This window comes from Phragmites australis, chromosome 20 (genome assembly GCF_958298935.1).
Source record: "Phragmites australis chromosome 20, lpPhrAust1.1, whole genome shotgun sequence".
NCBI lineage: Eukaryota > Viridiplantae > Streptophyta > Magnoliopsida > Poales > Poaceae > Phragmites > Phragmites australis.
In genome coordinates, this window is record NC_084940.1 from 4,425,817 (window position 1) to 4,444,710 (window position 18,894).

General features: G+C 42.3%; 1 protein-coding gene across 1 annotated transcript; it reads right to left on the reverse strand.

Moving 5' to 3' along the window:
* Nucleotides 1-16,015: 16,015 nt before the first annotated feature.
* Nucleotides 16,016-18,079, reverse strand: LOC133902044 (pirin-like protein At1g50590). Its single transcript, XM_062343618.1, has 5 exons — nt 17,821-18,079; nt 17,637-17,686; nt 17,482-17,549; nt 16,737-16,903; nt 16,016-16,609 (listed from the first exon to the last, which is right to left on the reverse strand). Exons 1-5 carry the CDS (start codon nt 17,907-17,909, stop codon nt 16,102-16,104), a joined length of 882 nt encoding a protein of 293 aa, XP_062199602.1. The 5' UTR covers nt 17,910-18,079; the 3' UTR covers nt 16,016-16,101.
* Nucleotides 18,080-18,894: the final 815 nt, after the last annotated feature.

Below are 18,894 nucleotides of genomic sequence, written 5' to 3' on the forward strand. Positions count from 1 at the left end.
ATCATTATATAAAGGGGGTTTCGGCCATGATGAAAGTCACCAAGGTCTAAGTTTTATTGTTGCTGGACACCCCATCCATAGTAACCCACAGCACATGGCTGGATCTAACTTTCCAAAAACGGGCGCACCTTGTCCACTCACACACCAGGGGGACACCCACAACCTATGCTAGTTGATGTGATTGAATCATAGCTCGTTCATGACTATGGATATGACTATTCGAATAGTTTAACCTCTGCAGAGTGGTACACTTTGTCCACAAGTTGAGTTTAGCAACATACCATCATCGTGACAGTGCGACTCAACAAAATCATTACCCAATGTAGAATCATCTCACTAGCCTCCTACAGAAGCTAACCAGTGGTTCATGACCTTAAATGAGGCCTTCAACTAGGTAGCCATGCCTGCATCGCATGTACCTGCTCCATTGCACACCTGCCTCAAGGCGATAGTAGACTAGCTGGTGGGGTTTAGGCTAAGCTCTACCCATACAGAATTGAGTGGTTGTACTGTAAATACTAAGTAGGATGTCGCATCAACTCGGTCCTTATACGAGCCAAGGAAAGTATCTCCACAAGAGGTCTGCCACACAAGCACCACCTCAACACTAAGCCTGCCACACATGCAGCACTTAGGCTCCCAAGACGTTCTCAACGGAACCCTGATTTCCCAGCTCCAACAGGTTTGCAACTATTATCATCATTGTTATCTGACAAGGTTTTCTCATCCCACAACTCACGCATCACCAAACACCAGGTTTTACACATTCGAAAAGCTAAGTAAGATTAAGCATGAAGTAACGGTAAGAATTACCAACCTAAGCATACTAGTAGCAAGATAATCGTCTAAGCATAAGTAAAGTAGCCGAGACAAAGTCCTAGCTTTACCAAGATTTAGTATACAGGTTGGTCACAAAAGGATGGCTAAACTACATTAGGTCATAAACTAATTTAACAGTTTAGAAATATGTCAACTAGCAATGTATCATGCAAATATTTGGCGTAAAATGGCTGCTACGGGTTGTGGTGATAAAACTGGGTTTAATATGATCAAAAGAAAACTGATTAAGACTTGCCTTCACTGAAGTCTACGAAAGGGTCTTGCTCGAACTCCTACATTCCCGGCTTCTCCTCCTCCTTGATGAACTCTCCAGTCCCTAAACGTAGCACAACAAAGCAACAGACAAATAAATTCAAATAAAATAAATATAATTTGAAATAAATAATGAATTGGTATGAATATATATAGTTTGAATTTAGATGAATATCGGTAGAAGAATAGTCAAAATCAGAGTTGAAACGGAGGAAATACAGGCTTCAAAAGTTGGTCGGCAGATTGAATCGCGAAAAAGAAAAGAGGAGAATATTCCTAAGATATTCTCTTAAAAATTCAATTTTTGGGAAAAAGAGAAAAGCTACTATTCTCAGTGGGCTGGCAAGTGTGCATGGGCTTCGGTGGTTGGGCCAACTTCTGGACTGAGGTGGCCCATTCCTGACCCGAGGGAGTGATGACGATGGCAGGTGACGACAACATCGATTGAACCCACCCGTTGGGTTTACACTAAGATAGAGATGACGACGGTGGCTTGGGCTAATGGAACCAAACGGCAGGGTCGTCGGGCGGCGCGGGACAATGGCACCGAGGGGATCCACCATGGGAGCTCACCGGAAAGCTCACCGCCAGCGGCTCCTGGCCTCGGTTTGGGACGGGGAAATGCCAACGGTGATCCTCACGACACGACAAAGGTGATGGCGGGACATGTCATCGGTGGTGATGGCCGGAATAGTGTCAGTTGCAAGCTGGCATTGGAGGTGACGGCGGTTGACACGGGAAACACGCGGGGAAGCTCTTTGGGTCAGGTTTGTGGGCTCTAAGAGCACGTAGGTGGGGCGGGGGTGGTGTATCCGTGCTCGGTTTGGCCGAAGAGGCACCAGCAGCGCCCGATGACGGTAGAGTGGCACGGCAGGCCATGGTTGCATGGTGGTGGCTCGGGAGAGGGAGGGAGAGGCTAGGCCGACGGGCTTGGGAGGTTGAGTAGATCTTGGTGAAGGTTGTAGTGAGGTCTGATTAATCAGCGGTGGCTCTGGTGAGCAAATCAATAGCGAGCGCCATTAGAGGAGGAAGAAGGCCAGCGGGGAGAGGGAGAAGAGCACCTCAAGCTCGATTGGGATGCGGTGGAGTGTGGCGGAGCTTGGACGCTGACTTTATAGGCGAAGGAGGGAGGGCTCGCCGATGTAGAGGTGGGTACGGCGAGGTACGATGAGGCATGGCTCGGCTCAGGCAGCGTCAATGCGGCTACCGGCGATTAACTCACCACAATGGTTTCGTATGCACGTGTGCAGGTACAGCGGGAGCGGGAGATAGAGGCGGAGAGAGAGAGAGAGAGACATGGAAGTGATTGGAAAAGGTAGGTGGTTGGCCTTATCCTGCGGTCGTCACCGGCTCTGCGCGCGGTGACTGTTGGGGAACGGGTAGGCTATGCTAGCCTAAAAACAAAATTTTTCTACTGTATTCACCCAGGAAACAATGCAAGTAGAAGATCATAGATCGTTAGCACTTGACTTGTAGTGCATCAGAAGAAGAGTTAGAGTAGACCGATCCAACATCATGCACGTTAAACTCCTCGAGCAGCTTCTCGATCAGATTCGTGACCAGCACCGTGCAGGTGGTTACGCTCCTTGACCAGCTCCGAGCAGGTGGTCGTGCTTCTCAGGGTTTTGGTGGCGAAATCAATTCATGTGCTAACGGCTCCGACCTTCTCTTATATAAAGTATGCTAATGGTCTTTACTCACATTAAAGTCCATCATGACTCTAAAATCTGTTGGACATTCAATCATATTAAATTTCATTCGCACATCCAATCTACATATGCGATCGATCTAGGGAATATCACCAACAGTGATTGGCAGAGAGGGAAGGGGGTAGAGGGAGCATGTCACGCGACAGGAGAGCAGAGTTAAGCGGCGGTGGTTGGCGGTTGGGCGGCGGGGTTCAGCGTGTGTCCTTGGGCGCGCATGAGCACTGGCGTGGGCGCGAGCACGAGGAAGGAGAAGGAGCGGCGTGGGCTGGGCTGGCGCATGGCGTGGGAGAGAAGGGGTGAAGGGAGAGAGGCGAGCTAGGCCGGGGAAAGAGAGCAGCCCAGAGAGGGAAAGAAAAGAGAGAGGGGGAGATGGGTTGGAAGAAAGAAGGAGGCTGGGCCAGGAGAGAAAAGAGAAAGGGAAGCCAAGCCGAGATAAAAGGAAAAGTGGGATGGATTTGGCCCACAAAGGGAAGGAAAGGTTTTAGATTTTTGGTAAATTGATTTGAACATATTTTGAGATAATTTTGAACTGATTTTTTGAAAAGATTTTGAAATTTGATTTTTGGCTAGAAACCAGGTTATTACAAAACTACTGTAGCATCTAGGAATGTAAACAAGCAAAGGTAAATTGTAAGTATGTAAATACAAAACATAAAAATGATAGAGAGAGAAAACTAGGAACAAGAAATTTTTATCCCGTGGTATCGATAGCATAAACACCTCCCCTAGCTCACTTTAGAGCAACCACCTAGGTTATTGCTCCCGAACGATATCCGGTCATGACCCTTGAACCACCTAGGTCTCAAGTAGGTTGATCCACCAAGCCACCAAGGCAAGGTCTCGTCAGAAGCATCTCTTCTGGTCATTTGCCATTGTATTCACTTTGGAGCTGGATTCACAAAAGCAGTGTCTCCGTGTTACTGTACAAGAGTCGTGCCATCGTTTCACACTAAGTCGGAGGGTCAATAAGCATGAGCCACTAAGGCTCACGGAGATGGCAAATCACCAAGACTCCAAGGTGCCGATGTAACACTTAGTACAATATAAGATCACTCCTTGATCCTCTCTCTCTCGGCAGCAACACCTAGCAACAACTCTCTCTAGATCTATTAGCACTAATTATTCTCTAATCTTGTGTTTAATTGCATTGGATGATCACTTTTAGCACTTTGGTGGCTTGGATGTCTTCTAAGTGTCTATGAGCTTCCCTAGACTTCAGCACACTCAAATGGCCGAGTTGGGTATATTTATAGCCTCAAACCGGCGACTAGTCATTACTCCAACAGTCACAAAAGACTATAAACACCGGATGATCCAACGTTAATAGCAGTACAAACACCAGACCATCTGGCGTGTACAGCAGTAGCAAATAGCCGTTGGAACTCTACTCAAACTCATTGTGAACATCGGATGTTCCGACGTTAATTTAAACTCCATCACTAGACTATCTGGTGTGTATACTTGAGCCGATCGTGCCACTTCTCACTGTGCATTTATCAGGTGTGTATAATCCTCTGATCACCGGACCATCCTATGTGTACAACCACACCAGGCTAGTAGTTGCACCATCTCTTGGAAATTGCTCCAGTGTAGCTAACTCCTCATTGCTAGACTATCTGGCGTGAGCAAATCTCTCCATTGAAAATCTTCTGGAAAAAGCTCTGGTGAAACATTTGGTGTACTTTTCTTCCGAGCACCGGACCATCTGATGAGTTCAAACCTTTCATATGAAGATATGCGTAAGTTCTATAAAATGCTTTGGTGCGTATATCACTCCAACATCGGACCATCTGGTGTATAGAATTGAAGAACCTCTTCTAAGTTAAAATACTCTGGTGTGAATTCTGTTCTAAGTACTGGACTATCTGGTGAGTACACCTTGCTGAGCACCAGACCATCTGGTGAGTGCAATCTTCTCTGAACTCATCCAATTCAAACTTTATTGAGTTTCGTTTTATGGCTTCTTCATGTATTACATCCATAAGACATACTAAAATATAAACTTGATAAACATGTTAGTCACATTGATTATGTTATTATTAATCACTAAAATCACATATATGCTCTAAAAGATCATGTTCACTATACCATGGAGAGACAAGGAGCTCCAACATGCAATTAGCAGATGCTCCGTGTGATCAATGATTAGTAGCTAGTGTCTGCCGGACTTGAAGAAGAAAGGGACGCGCTGGCTAAAATAGAGAGAGGAGGTGTGCTGGGGAGGCATTGAGGAGCTCAAGAAGGTTTCACTGGCGCTAGAGACGGGCAGACGGCATGGGTGTTGGGTGTCAGTGCTGTTGGGGTCAGGGTGGGGATAGAAGAAAAGAACAGGAGAGAGGAGGGGATAATAAGGTTAAAAAGGAGGGGTGAGTCTGTGTGGTCGGATCTAAATCTAATAGGCTAAATAAAGATTGAGATAAATACTTAGATTTCAATCACTTAGAAGCAGAATGATTTTTTTGAATGACTTATGATTAGTCAACTGAATTATCTTCTCCTCTCAGTCACTTTCAATTTGTGCATTTGATCTACATCCGATGATGTATAGTCATCTTCTTCCTCACTTCATCTGAACTAACAAAGCAGAGCTCCAAACCAGTCATCTCCACTGCCTCCTGTTCCCCAGTCCCCGCCCCGCTCCCCACGGCCTCATTGGTGTCTCCCCTGGTGCTAGCAAGGCCCTCCAGCTAGCTACTGCCCCGCCACTACCGCCACCCAATGTGGCTTCCATCGCTACACTCAGTGCTGCTGCCGCCTGCCTCCTCCACCATCGCCACACCATTACCTCACTCGTGAAATTGGCTTCCTCTACGTCTCCGACGGCAATGAGCCAGGAAATACACCTTCGTGGAGCGGCCCTCTCTATCCTCGTGAGGATACTTTCAGTCCTACAACCGACGGCGCCACCACCGCACTGTCGCCACCACCACCCACCGCCTCTCCGACCTCTCTATAAGTCTGGAGGTACCGATGAACGTTGTCCCCTAGCAACCCTCTAAGCTAACCTCTTCGGTGGAGCTCTTCATTCTTTGATGACTATAATTTTCGAAGATTTTCAGTCGCCTGAACGAGAGAGTTTTTTTTTTTTTTTTTTTTTTTGACTGACTTGGTTTCACCTGAGCACAATACACGCAGACGAACTTCAAAAGATAGACTTCAATGGGCTTCAAGAACAGAGCACTATTTTTGGTCCATAGTATGCTTCTTCTTGAAGGCCTAAGGAGACGGACCAAACGAAGCCTATCTAAACCCATCTAGAGGCGAGCTTGATTTCATATCCCATAGCCCACTTGTGTATAACTTCAGCCCAAATTACTAATTGTCAGACTTCAAGCTTTTTTATTTATATACTTCGAAAATCAAAAATTGCAAAAGTAGGCAGTCGATTGAAAATATTGCAAAATTAAACTACTGTGGACCGTTAGAAGGGTGACGTGGGTTACATGCACATCGTCGCCCTTCCAAACTTTAGGACAATTTTTTCAAACGGACAACAATTTTTACATTTTTTTAATTTTCGAAATATAAGAATAAATTTTTTTCAGACTTCAGCAGAAGGGAAATCCCAAATTATTTTGTTTAACTAAAAATCTTTTGTTCCTCTAAAAAAAAATGGTTAAAAAGTAAACAAATGTAATCAGTGAAAACTTAACTTATGCCAGATTCAATAACACACAACCGGCTTTCTCCAAAACATGGGCACACTATCCACTGACACATCAAGGGGTATGCACACCACAAAAACTAACCATTGTAAATTTGTAACTTTCGCATGTCCATGATCGTGAACACGGTTATTCAAATAGGTTTACACTCTGCAAAAGTTGTACAGCTTTACCCACACGATATGCTCAGCCTCCAACTGTTGGAAGCAGATGAGCGAATCATACTGAAATCTCGTACCCATCGAACATGTTGCCACGCAGTAATCACCCATGGAGATTTAATTACCAGGGGCCTAAAGCTCCACCCTCCTTTTGAAAATGGCTCGAATTCGGCCAATTCAATATCACAAGCTGACTTTTTCCGCAAGTCTTTTCCTGGCTCCCGTTGCACTACAACCTCCAAGGTGGGTACCGAGCTCAGCTAAAAGAGTGTGAGATCAAGTCCTGCCCATATAGGATGCATGGTTGCATGGTGTGGCTTAGCACGATCACAATAGATTCGGTCCTTATATGGCCAGGCAAGCATCTTCAACATTGGCATTGAGTATCACCTCAAGCCTCTAAGAGCATCCTTCCCAAAGAAAGACCCACATGAGATAGCCTCTAACTTTCAGAGGACTACCCTACTCACCCTCGCCAAAGCGGTTTTCATGATTTTTCTTAACACCAACACCATTTTACATTACTCACACCATCAACACCTCAACACAATTCACTCATTTGCAAAGCATATGATCATAATAAAAGTGATTAAGTACTCTCCGATGAGAGATCAAACGTCCCCGGAGAGAGCAACATATCCAACCCTAAGCATACTAGTTAGCAAGGGTTCATCCAATATTATTATATCGGGTATTGGGAGCAATCTAGGGTTATCATTTGAGTATTGCTAGTAGTGGTTTTAGTATGGCTCAGTAAATGGGTTATAACTAATACCAGGATTTTAAAGAGAAATCTTTATATAACATGCAAATATAACTGCTATTTTCTTAGTTCGTCATGTTATTATATTGCAAACATGGGTTCCATATGATCAAGGAATTAGGACTTGCCTTTATGAAGGTCAATTCATGATTGATCTTGTCGTTTGAGCATCTCGGATTCTTCATCATCGGCCTCGCCTTCAGTTCCTTACTTGTGTCCTCGCTTAGAATCTTGACTTTGAGACTACGTAGATTAATGATGAAAAACACACAACGACTAAGCAAAGGAACACCAGAACAAAACCAAAGGAACACCAAAGCGAAAGAAGAACGACCGAGAAAACAACGAAGCTAACCTAGCGGGAAGACGATCAACAACTCTAAGCTAAGCAAAACTTACATACAAAGACTAGCGAGATTATTTAGTGAAGCTAGGTTAAGCTAATAACCTAATTTTTTTATAGACTTAAGAGAAAGCCTAAACAGTTATTACGACTATGTGAGCGTCTATTAGGTTAACTGCCGGAAAGCGACAGTTAGGGTTTCTACGTGTAGATGAGTGCATGTGCATAGATATAGATGTGTGTGTGATACTTACATATATATGTATGTGAGCATGTATACATATATACATAAGTATAAATTTAGGTGATTACATGTGCTTTAAGTGTCGAGATTAATAATTCTAATCTATAGTACTATAACATGGTTATCTATTAATTAAACTTAATTACTTAGTGTTACTTAATTACCACTCTAATTAAGCTATATACTATTGATTGTAAAAAAAGCATGCATTTAATTAATTAACTAGGTTAAACTATTCTTTAAAACTAATTAATTAATTATTAAAAGGGTATTCAATTAATTAATTACCAATGTTAAATTATTCTATCATATTCTGATGACTTATTTTATTCTTTAAGCAACTACACTGGTTAATCTTATTACATTAATTAAACCAAGATTAATATACAATAGCATGAAATGACAATCTATTTCTATACATAAAATAAGAGAAAACCTTTAGTTATTTAAAAAACCTATCATTCACCTAACATAAGGATTAAACCTACACTTAAGTTATATTAACATCTACAACTATATTATGATTATAACCTAAACATGGTTATCGAATTACCTAACTCAACTTTAATTAATAAAAGACAAAACTATTTCTAGTTAAACGCCGCGACACAAAAGTAAATACCGGATGGGAAAGTTAAATGAGATCCAAAACATTACGAGAATTGGCTGAAAAATAGATCATTTTTATTGAGGAATATTGGTGAAAGAATCTTCAGAGTTAAAACGGAGGATTTATGGACGATGGAAGATTTGCCGGAAAAGAATTTCTGGAAAAAGAAAAGGAGCTACTGTTATGTGCATTTGATCCGCGAAGCTGAGGGGAGTTCACGGTGCACCTCAGCCATGGACTTGGTTTGTGACTTTTGTGGACCGGGGCCTGTGGTAGAGAGCAGTCCATGGTGGATTGGGACAGTGGACACATGGCGCCCACTTATCGGTGTGAGAGGGGGGCTAAAGGGTTAAGGCCTGTTGGCTCCCGTGTGGGCATGCGGTTCACAGAGCCAAGGAGAGAGGGAGCCTGAGTGAAGGGAGCTCTACGGTGATGGAGGCTGGACGGGACCGGTGACAAAGGGGATGGCGTCCCATGGTTACACGCGTGGTGCGTCACGCGGGCTAGGTGTGCAGCGTGGCGTGGCGGCATGATGCATGGCGCGACGACACGGCGTAGAGGAGCTGTGGCGCGGAGGACAGAGGTGCAGTGGCAGGAATGGCATGCGCGAGGCTGGTCGACGGCGAGCACGAGGCTGGCCGGTGGAGAGCGCGACGGAGTGGTAGTACGGGCTGGAGCTACGATGTGGAGGAAGGGAGGTCGGAGAGGAATATGGCCTGGGCCCTGGTGGCGGCACTTACGGAGACGACACGGATGGGACCGGCTAGGTGGGCCAGTTGGTCGGCACGGCGCGGTGCGGACCAACGGCGTGGTAGTGCGGGCTAGCTGCGGCGCAATGCACGTGGATGGCAGTGTGAGCCGGCGGCAGATTGAAGGGCGTGGCACGGCGCGTCGCATCGCGAGTGGCGAAGTGCACGACGGTGTGGCTACGTGCACAGCGACGGTGCAGGAGGGCGGCACGTGGCCGAGCGGTGTATGCTGGCTGGGCGGCGCTGAGGGGCACATCGGGCCAGCGGAACAGACAGAGAGGGAGGTCGGCCGGTGAAAAGGAGACCGGCTGGAGAGAGGAAGGGGGTGCTCACTGAGGATGGACGACAACGAGGTGGCACGACGGCATGAAGGTGGCGCGTACGACGACGATGGTCTGGACAACACGAAGGTCAGGGCGGCGCAACTGCGAGCGGTGGTCTGGTGCCATGGAATGTGAGCTTGGGTGGCTCAGTCCGGTGAGGAATTAGCGGAGCTGCTCAGGGGAGCGACGTGGGTCGGCACAGCGGAGCTCCTCGGCTGCTGGATGGTGTCAGCTCTGCTGCTGTGTGTGAGGCTTGTGTCGTGGGTTTGTCTGCGCTTGTGCATGTGGTGTGGAGAATACCTTGCAGGTGAAGGAAGAGAGAGGAGGAGAAATGCTTTTTGCCTGCCGGTGAAAGATCAGCGGGGGGAGGCATGAGTGTGGTGTGAACGCGGAAGAAAGTGCTGGCGGTTTGAGCTGTGAGAGGACTTTGGGCTGCTGTGGGAGAAAGATCAGGGAGGGAGGAAAAAATGGACTTCTCCTGGTGCTGTGTGATGCTGTGCTTTGGCCGGTGTAGATGAACAGAGAGAGTAGTGGGGTGAAAGAGAGTGGGAGAGGAAAAGATCTTGGGAAAAGATCTAAGAGAGAGGATAAGAGAGGGAGCATTTGAATGTTAAATTCAATTGATGTAATTGAATTTGAGATGGATTTGTTAGTAATTCAAATTGAATAATTTGAATTGGTAATTGGATTTGGAAAGATTCAATGAATGTATTTAATTTGAATTGAATTTGGATTTGAATTGGAAAAGGATTTAATATAAGATTCGAATTTGGAACTTGATTCGAAAAGAAAAGAATTGCTTTGAGAAGCTATTATGCTGAGATGAATTGAATATATCTCGAATGATTCGAATTACATTCAAATACCAAATCGATGATGATTTGAAAGAGTCTGGATTTGAGATATTTGGGATTAAATTCAAATAGGAGTTTTGAATTTAAGATTTGGATTTGACATTGATTCAAAAAGAATATTTGAGTTGGATTGGAAGATCGATTTTCACAGATTGATTTAGGAAAGGAATTTCTGGAAGGAACTATAACAGATTCGAATTGATAAGCATTCAATTCGAATATCCACGCAAAGAACCATAAAAGCAACAAACCAAAAATACATATGCTCAATTTATTGCAAGGATTAATTTTAGAAAGTAATTTGGTGATCTTTGAAATACTTAGTCAAAATAGTGTAGTTGAATACAAACATATAAGTATATACATATTCAAATATATATTTCCTTGATTTTATACTGGTTTAACAATTAGAAAAGTTTTATTTTGAAGTGAATTGTGCTATTTTTCTAAAATGCTAAAACTCAGGGTATTACACTTACACAAAGCGATCACTGATCTTTAGAAGAATGAAAATAAATATTGAAAAAATATCGTACGTGAAAAGAAAATGCAAATAAGTGTTATATACTAATTATTTATTAACTATCATAAATGAAGATTTCATAACACTCCTCTTGTAATGTCCATTAACTGTGAATATGTATACCTCATTAAAAACCTTGCTAAGGAAAAATCTAGTGGGAAAAAAGCCATTGTTAAAGAAAATAGAGTACACATATTCACTCCCCCTGATGGCAATATCACTTAATGTCTTTGAGTCACTGCAATCCAACACTATGAGTCAATTTCTTGAATACTAAAGTGGAGAGTGCCTTCGTGAATAAGTCTGCTAGATTCTCGTTTGAACAAATTTGTTGGACTATAATAAACAACATACTTTTGAAGATCATGGGTGAAGAAAAACTTCGACGATATATGTTTCACTCTATCTCATTTGATATGTCCATCTTTTAATTGAGTGAAGCAAGGCATATTGTCTTCGTGTATGATTGTATACGCTTCTTCTTCTGAAAGTAAATTGCATTATTTGTAAATATGATGTATCATATTCCTTAACCACACGCATTCCCTATTGACTTCATGAATTGCCAAAACTTCTGCATGGTTAGATGAAGTTGTTGCTATAGTTTGCTTCAATTGAGCGTCATGAGATAGATGCATCACCACACATGCAAACATAACCAGTTTGTGATTAACCATTGTGTGGATCAGATAGATACCCTGTCTCTGCAAAAATAACTGGTTCTCCCTTGTATATATTAGAAAAATATAAACTCCTGTCATTTGTATCTTGAAGATAATGAAGTATATGCTTCACACCATTCCAATGTCGTCATGTCGGACAAGAGCTATATATTGCTAACAAATTAATAGAGAATGCAATATAGGTCGTGTATGAGTAGAAAGATACATTAGTCCTCCTATGGCACTTAAGTATGGTACCTCAGAACTAAGAATTTCAATGTCACTTTCTGGTGGACGAAAAGGATCTTCGGTTACATCAAGTGATCTGATAACTATTGGGGTACTTAAGGGATATGATTTATTCATATAAAATTATTTCAATATTTTATTTTTATAAGTTGTTTGATGCAATATAATTCCATCATTGAGATGTTCAATTTCTAATCCAAGGCAAAATTTAGTTCTCCCCAGATCCTTTATTTCAAATTCCTTTTTTAAGCAATCCATTGACTCAGTGACGTCATGAGGAGTACCAATCAAATTTAGATCATCAACATAAATAGCTATTATCACAAATTCAAATTGGATCTTTTTATGAATACATATTGACAAATAGTCATTCTTGTACCCCTCTTTTGTCAAATATTCACAGAGACAATTATACCACATTAGCTCATATTGCTTTAATCCATATAATGACTTATTCAATTTGATTGAATATTGTTCTTAAGAACTTGCTCCTGGCAGTTTAAACCCTTCAGAGAGTTTCATGTATATGACACTGTCAAGTAATCCATATAAGTATATTGTAACAACATCCATTAGACACATGTCAAGATTCTCTTTTGTTGCTAGACTAATAAGATATCTAAAAGTTGTTGCATCCATTACGAGAGAGTATGTTTTTTCATAATCTATACTAGGTTTTTAGGAGAATCCTTGGGCAACTAATCGTGTCTTATATCTTGTAATTTCTCTCTTCTCATTCCATTTTCACACAAAGACCCATTTAGAACCAAAATATTTGACACAATTAGGTGTATAGGTTACAGGTCTAAAACTTCTCTTTTGTGAGGGAATTCAATTCTGCTTGAATTGCGTTGTTCCATTTTAGCTAGTCTTTTCTTTGTTTGCATTCCTCGACTGATCGAGGTTCTTGATCCTCATTTTCATCCAGCACTAGGTTATATGCAAATTTATCATCAATGATGACTTTATCACGGTTCTAAATTTTTCCAGACATGACATAGTTTAATGAGATCTCATTTATGAAGAATAGGATATTTTCTCTGTAGCATTACTATTTGTCATGTCTACTATCTCTTCAAGAGATTTTTTTTGAATTATCGCTATTTCCTCGACCTGGCCATAATGATTCTTTGCTCATTTTCTGTTTCAAGGATTTTTGTCTTTGGAACCCAATGGTATACCGTGTTTTATAGTAGGTTTTGATTCATTAGCGGTGGATGGTTGCCTGTCTTGGACATTAATTTTTTCAGGGCATTAGCAGCTGGAATATATGACTTTGTCGCTCTTTTCAAGTCTGTAAAAGCATTTAGCAAATTATTTGCTAAAATTTGTAATGAATTATTCTTTGAACTTCTTGCTCACATTGTTTTGTACGAGGATCAAAGTGAGATAGTGATAATTCATTCTATCTTATTTGTTTATTTAGCTACTTGTTGTCTCCCCATGTTGTTGGGAAATTTGATTCATCGAAATGACAATCAGCAAATCTTGCGGTAAATACATCTCCCGTTAATGGTTCAAGATACTTTAGTATAGATGGGGACTCATACCCAATATATATTCCCAACCTTCTTTGTGGTTCCATCTTAATGTATTTCAGTGGATCAATTGGAACATATATCTCACATCCAAAAGTTCTTAGATGGGAAATATCTAGCTCTTTGTCATACCAATTGTAACGAGGAGTAAGTATGATAACTTGTTGACCTGATGTGAATTAATGCTGCTGCATGAAAAATAGTATGACCCAAGCATGTGTTGGGAGTTTTGACTTCATAAATAACGGTCTTGCTATTAATTGGAGTCGCTTGATAAGTTATTATGCAATACTATTTTGTGTATGAATATGTGCTACAAGATATTCGACACTTGTTCCAATCGACATGCAGTAATCATCGAAACTTTTTGATGTAAATTCACTGGCATTATCCAATCGTATAGCTTGCATAGGATTGTCTGAAAATTATGCTTGTAGCTTGATTATTTGAACCAACAACCACGAAAATACCAGGCTGTGGGTTGATAACAAGGAGACATATGACCATCTAATTGATGCATCAATTACAACCATGAAATATCTAAATGGTCCACTTAGTGGAACAATTAGTTCACATATATCTCCTTGTGTATGCTCTAGAAAAGCAAGGGATTCATGTCCAACTTTAGTCGGTGATAGAGCACAATTAGTTTTCCTTAAGCATGCGATACATGAGAAGTCATTAGATTGAAGAATCCTCTGGTTTTTCAACTTATGTCCACATGAATTATGAATAATTTTTCGTGTCATTACTGATCCAGGATGGCCTAATCGTTCGTGCCAAATAATAAAGTTGTCATGATTGGTGAACTTTTGTTCTACCACTATATATGATTCACTCTTGTTGAGATTATGTAGTATAAACCAAAAGGTAATACTAGTAATTTTTCCAACACAACTTTTTCCCCAATAACATCTTTGTAATATTGAGGTACTCCAAATTATCCTCACACATTGTCTCAATGTGATATCTATTTTGTTGGATATCTTTAAAGCTCAACAGATTTCTTTAAGACTTGGGGGAATATAGTGCTTCGTGTATGTTTACATTTGTCCTATAAGATAATATAATTATGGTTCTTCCAAAGTCTTGTATCAATTTAGCACTTCTAGATATAATATCAATAGTTGCATCTTGCGTCACAAGATAAGAAAAGTACACTTTACACTTTAATATGGTATGTGTTATTCCACTATCTATAAGACATATATCTTCTTCATATATAGACTTTTGAGCCAATAGCTCATTCATTCACTTCAAAAGAAATGTACTAATAAATACTAATATGTTTAAAATATATTTATAAGTAGTGAAACAATATAGCCATGAATGCTAAATACAAATATAATAGAAACTATCCATTCATAAAAAAGTGCAATATGCTTTATTCTTACTATTATTACATCATATTTATTCATGTATGAAGAAATAAGTAACAACTAGATAATCTATTCTTGTGTAAAAAAATCAGCAACATCTAAATATGTTGCATCATTGTGACCGTGTTCTCTATAATTTATCACACCAATAAGATCATCTTTGAAAATATCATTATCACTATCGCTTGCAAAGTTTATCTCTATCTTTTTTCTTTTTCTTCTCAAGTGATTCTTGATATAGATTGATAAGGTATTTTAGTGTACGACAGTTACGTGCCCAACGGTGGCATGCATATTCAGTCATTTCTTATGAAGGTATTTTGGTTTGTCTCTATTGAGTTCTTTCTCCATAATGGTGGCATGCATGTTCAGTCATTTCACCTTTCTTTTCATCTTCCGTTTCTTACCTTTTATGAGGATTGATTGGGTTCTTGAATTAAATACCATAATTTCCTCTACCACGGCTACACTCAAATCCATAACCACATCCACGTCCGCGATCTCGTCCACGTCCTCTATTTTTATTATCATATCTAGTTGCATTTGCTTCTGGGAGTGGACTTTTTGAACCACTTGAACGGGACTTATGGTTTTTCATCAAAAATTCATTATTTTGTTCAACCACTAGTAAAAAAAAATTAACTTTAGAATATTTCTTGAATCCTTTCCCACGATATTGTTACTAAAGCAGCGTATTTGAAGCATGAAATGTAGAGTATTTTTTCTTTAATATTTCCTCATAATTAACCTTTTCTTCACATTATAACAATTATGAAGTGATTCTAAACATAATTGAATTGTATTCAGAAACACTCTTATAATCTTGTAACCTCGTGTGCAAACAGTCATAATATCTTACCTTGGAAAAGATAAGACAATCAACAAAATATTCTTAAAGAAATGTTATTCACGATAGCTTATAGGGACAGTCATGCTGATAACATGTTATATACTAACTACTTATTAACTATCGAAAATTGGTATATAAAAATATAGAGAACAAAGAGAGTGAGAGATAAAATCAGATATTCTTATTACATTCTCTCAAATGCATGTAAACTCCTATATATATATAGTCATACAATATTATTTCAAGAATTCATACTAGGAGAGTGACTTCATTAATACCATAGAAATTAAAGATTTGATGGTATAGAGATTATGAACATTTATATAAATGAAGATTTCATAACAATAAGTTCTTTTTTTTCACTGGGTATTCTGCCATTCTTTTACCCTACTCTACGCCAAGCGCCACCAGTGCCTGCGACTTCCAGTGCTTGGCCTTCTCGAAGCCATTGACGTAGCACTCGAAGTCATTAACGGTCATGTCGATCTCCTCCTCGGTGTTCATGACGAACGGGCCCAGCTGCGCCACGGGCTCCCCGATGGGCTCGCCGCCGATGAGGAGGAACCGGAGCGGCTTGTCCGACTTGTTCCACACCTCGACGCCGTCGCCCTGGCCGAGCAGCAGCAGGTGGTGCGGCCCCGCCGGCGCGCACTTCTCGGCCCCGAACACGCCCTCGCCCTCCAGCACGTACGCGAACGCGTTCCACGTCGTGCACACGGGCTGCCGCACCACGGCGTGCGGGCGCACCGTGAAGTCCAGGTACATGGTCGGCGTCCGCGTGCACACCGGCGACCGGACCCCCATCGAGTGGCCGGCGATCACGCGCACCGTCACGCCGTCGGCCGACGTGCACGCGATGTTCTTGCTCTTGATCTCCTGGTACCTGGGCTCGACCCTGCACGCACGTCGTTTTCCGATGTCACTCACCACGTGCTAAACAAGCTCCCAACCTGGAGTGAGTTGACACTTGACTAGTTGCTGCGTCGTGTCGAGAGGAACAGAAACGAGACAAGAATGCTCACATTTTGTTGCCGGAGGAGAGGTTGACCCAGAGCTGCAGCCCCATAGACGTGCCGGGCACGGCCGGCATCTCCGAGTGCACGATGCCGCGGCCGGCGGTCATCCACTGCACGTCGCCGGCCTTGATCGTGCCGCGGTGGCCCTCGAAGTCCTCGTGCGTCACGGCCCCCTGAAACAGCGTTCCATGTCCAACAGAAATTCAGAACTGCCTCCTACTCTCTGATCCTTTTTACACGAATTCATCGCTTACTCGTCAGAACTAGTACCTTCTGATGTCCTGATCCTTTTTACACTACTCGATTGATGGGTGATGATATTATAATGTTTTGCATGATGATTTCTGGTGTGGTGTCGATCCTTTAAGCGCGGAAAAGTGGAGGCAGGCGACCCGGGGCCGTTGACGTAGGGCGGCTACCGAAACCGGGGCCCATTTGTATGGATTCTTCTAGTGCAGGGGAAGAAACTTTCAGAGCGGCTACCGTCAGCTGGCGTTGTTGACAAATGGCACGAACGCGGTTCGTTTGCTAATGCCTGTTTGGCTCTCAAACTCAATGGGAATTAAGAAAGGAATGTTTAAGGCCGGCTGTTCGCTGCAATGGATTTTCGCTAAAGAAAGTTTTATTAACTCTTATCGTGCTGCAATGGATGCCAGGAATTTTCATGGCTGCTCTATGAGTTTGCTCTGTCCATCTGGATGTTCTAGGGGACGAACAAAATATGTGCCAAAAATACTGGAATTTTGCGTACCTCAAGCATGTAGGTGACGGTCTCGAAACCTCTGTGTGGGTGGTCGGGGAACCCAGCTGGAGCAGAAACTGCGCGGAATTCGGACAAGGAACCGATTAATTCAACCGAAATGGGACATGCGGAGCCCGTTCAGAAAGGACCAGATCGAAGCTCACCGGAGAACTCGTCCAGGACAAGGAACGGATCGAAGTACCTCAGCTCGAACCTGCACACGCACGCCGAGCCCATCCCGATCAGCAAACCAAGCCAAGAAATACCATCATCGATCTCACAGCTTCTTCATGGCCGCCGACATGGCGGCCAGGAATGGCTATCATGTGACGCTCGCGCCTGACTCACCTCCCGATGCTGCGGCGGACGACGGCGCCGAAGCCCTCGTGCTGCGGCCGGGCAAGGAACTTCCGCACCACCTGCCGGGGCTTCTCCATTGACACGCCACGCCACTCCTCGGCTTCTCCAACCTCCAGCTGCCGAGCTGCCCTGTATGGAAGTACGAAGACGGCGGCTTTGCCTTTGCCTTTGCGGGCTCGCCTTATATAGCAGGGTGGCGGGCGCGAATCCGCCGTGATTCCGTTACGCCCCGGGGGTCAAAAGCGACAGCTCGCTCCCTCGGTGTGGCAAGTGGGATCAAACGCCGAGGGCGCATCTCTCCAAGTCCTCCTCTTGGACGGCTCGCCGCTGCTGGTCACGCTGACGCCATGCGCACGCAAGCTCGCCTCCTCCGTCGCATACGTGTGCCTTGTGAGAGCGTCGCATCAGCAATTCAGCATGCGGTGGTGAACCGGTGGTCGGTCGGTCAAGGCTAATCCCTCGCTGTTAAACCGCCACGCTAATGCTCTATATGCCCTACTCCTTGTCCTTACAGGTCAAGATTATTGAGTAATTTTCCTAAAAAAGGTTATTGAGTATATATATTGGGTGGACTCTACCGAATTCATTATATTTCTACTACATAAAACATGAGTTGATTCTTACATCAACTGTTCTGTTACTCTCCTCCTATTTAATAAAAACTTCTAAAATTTAAATAATTTATCTATTTTTATCATTAACTCTCGTTATGTAACCTCCCCACCTCGTTACCAGCTACGGATATAGGACTCATTTTACTAATAAAACTAAATGAATAAATTAGGATGAAAATTAGCAGATAAGCCACCTCTCCTTTTTTGAATATTATCTGAAATCAAACTACGGTATCACTCCTGATGTATTCATTCGACGGTACTCTCATGACACATCTACATCTCCATACCTTGATTTTATAATCGATGTTACTATATAAAATATTTTTGTTTTTATTACAACACACAGACACTTAGCTAGTTATTATTTAAGTGTTAAAAGAGTCACCATATTCGCTCTTAAAGTCACAAAATTACCATGTTAATTAAAAAGAGAAAATGATATAGA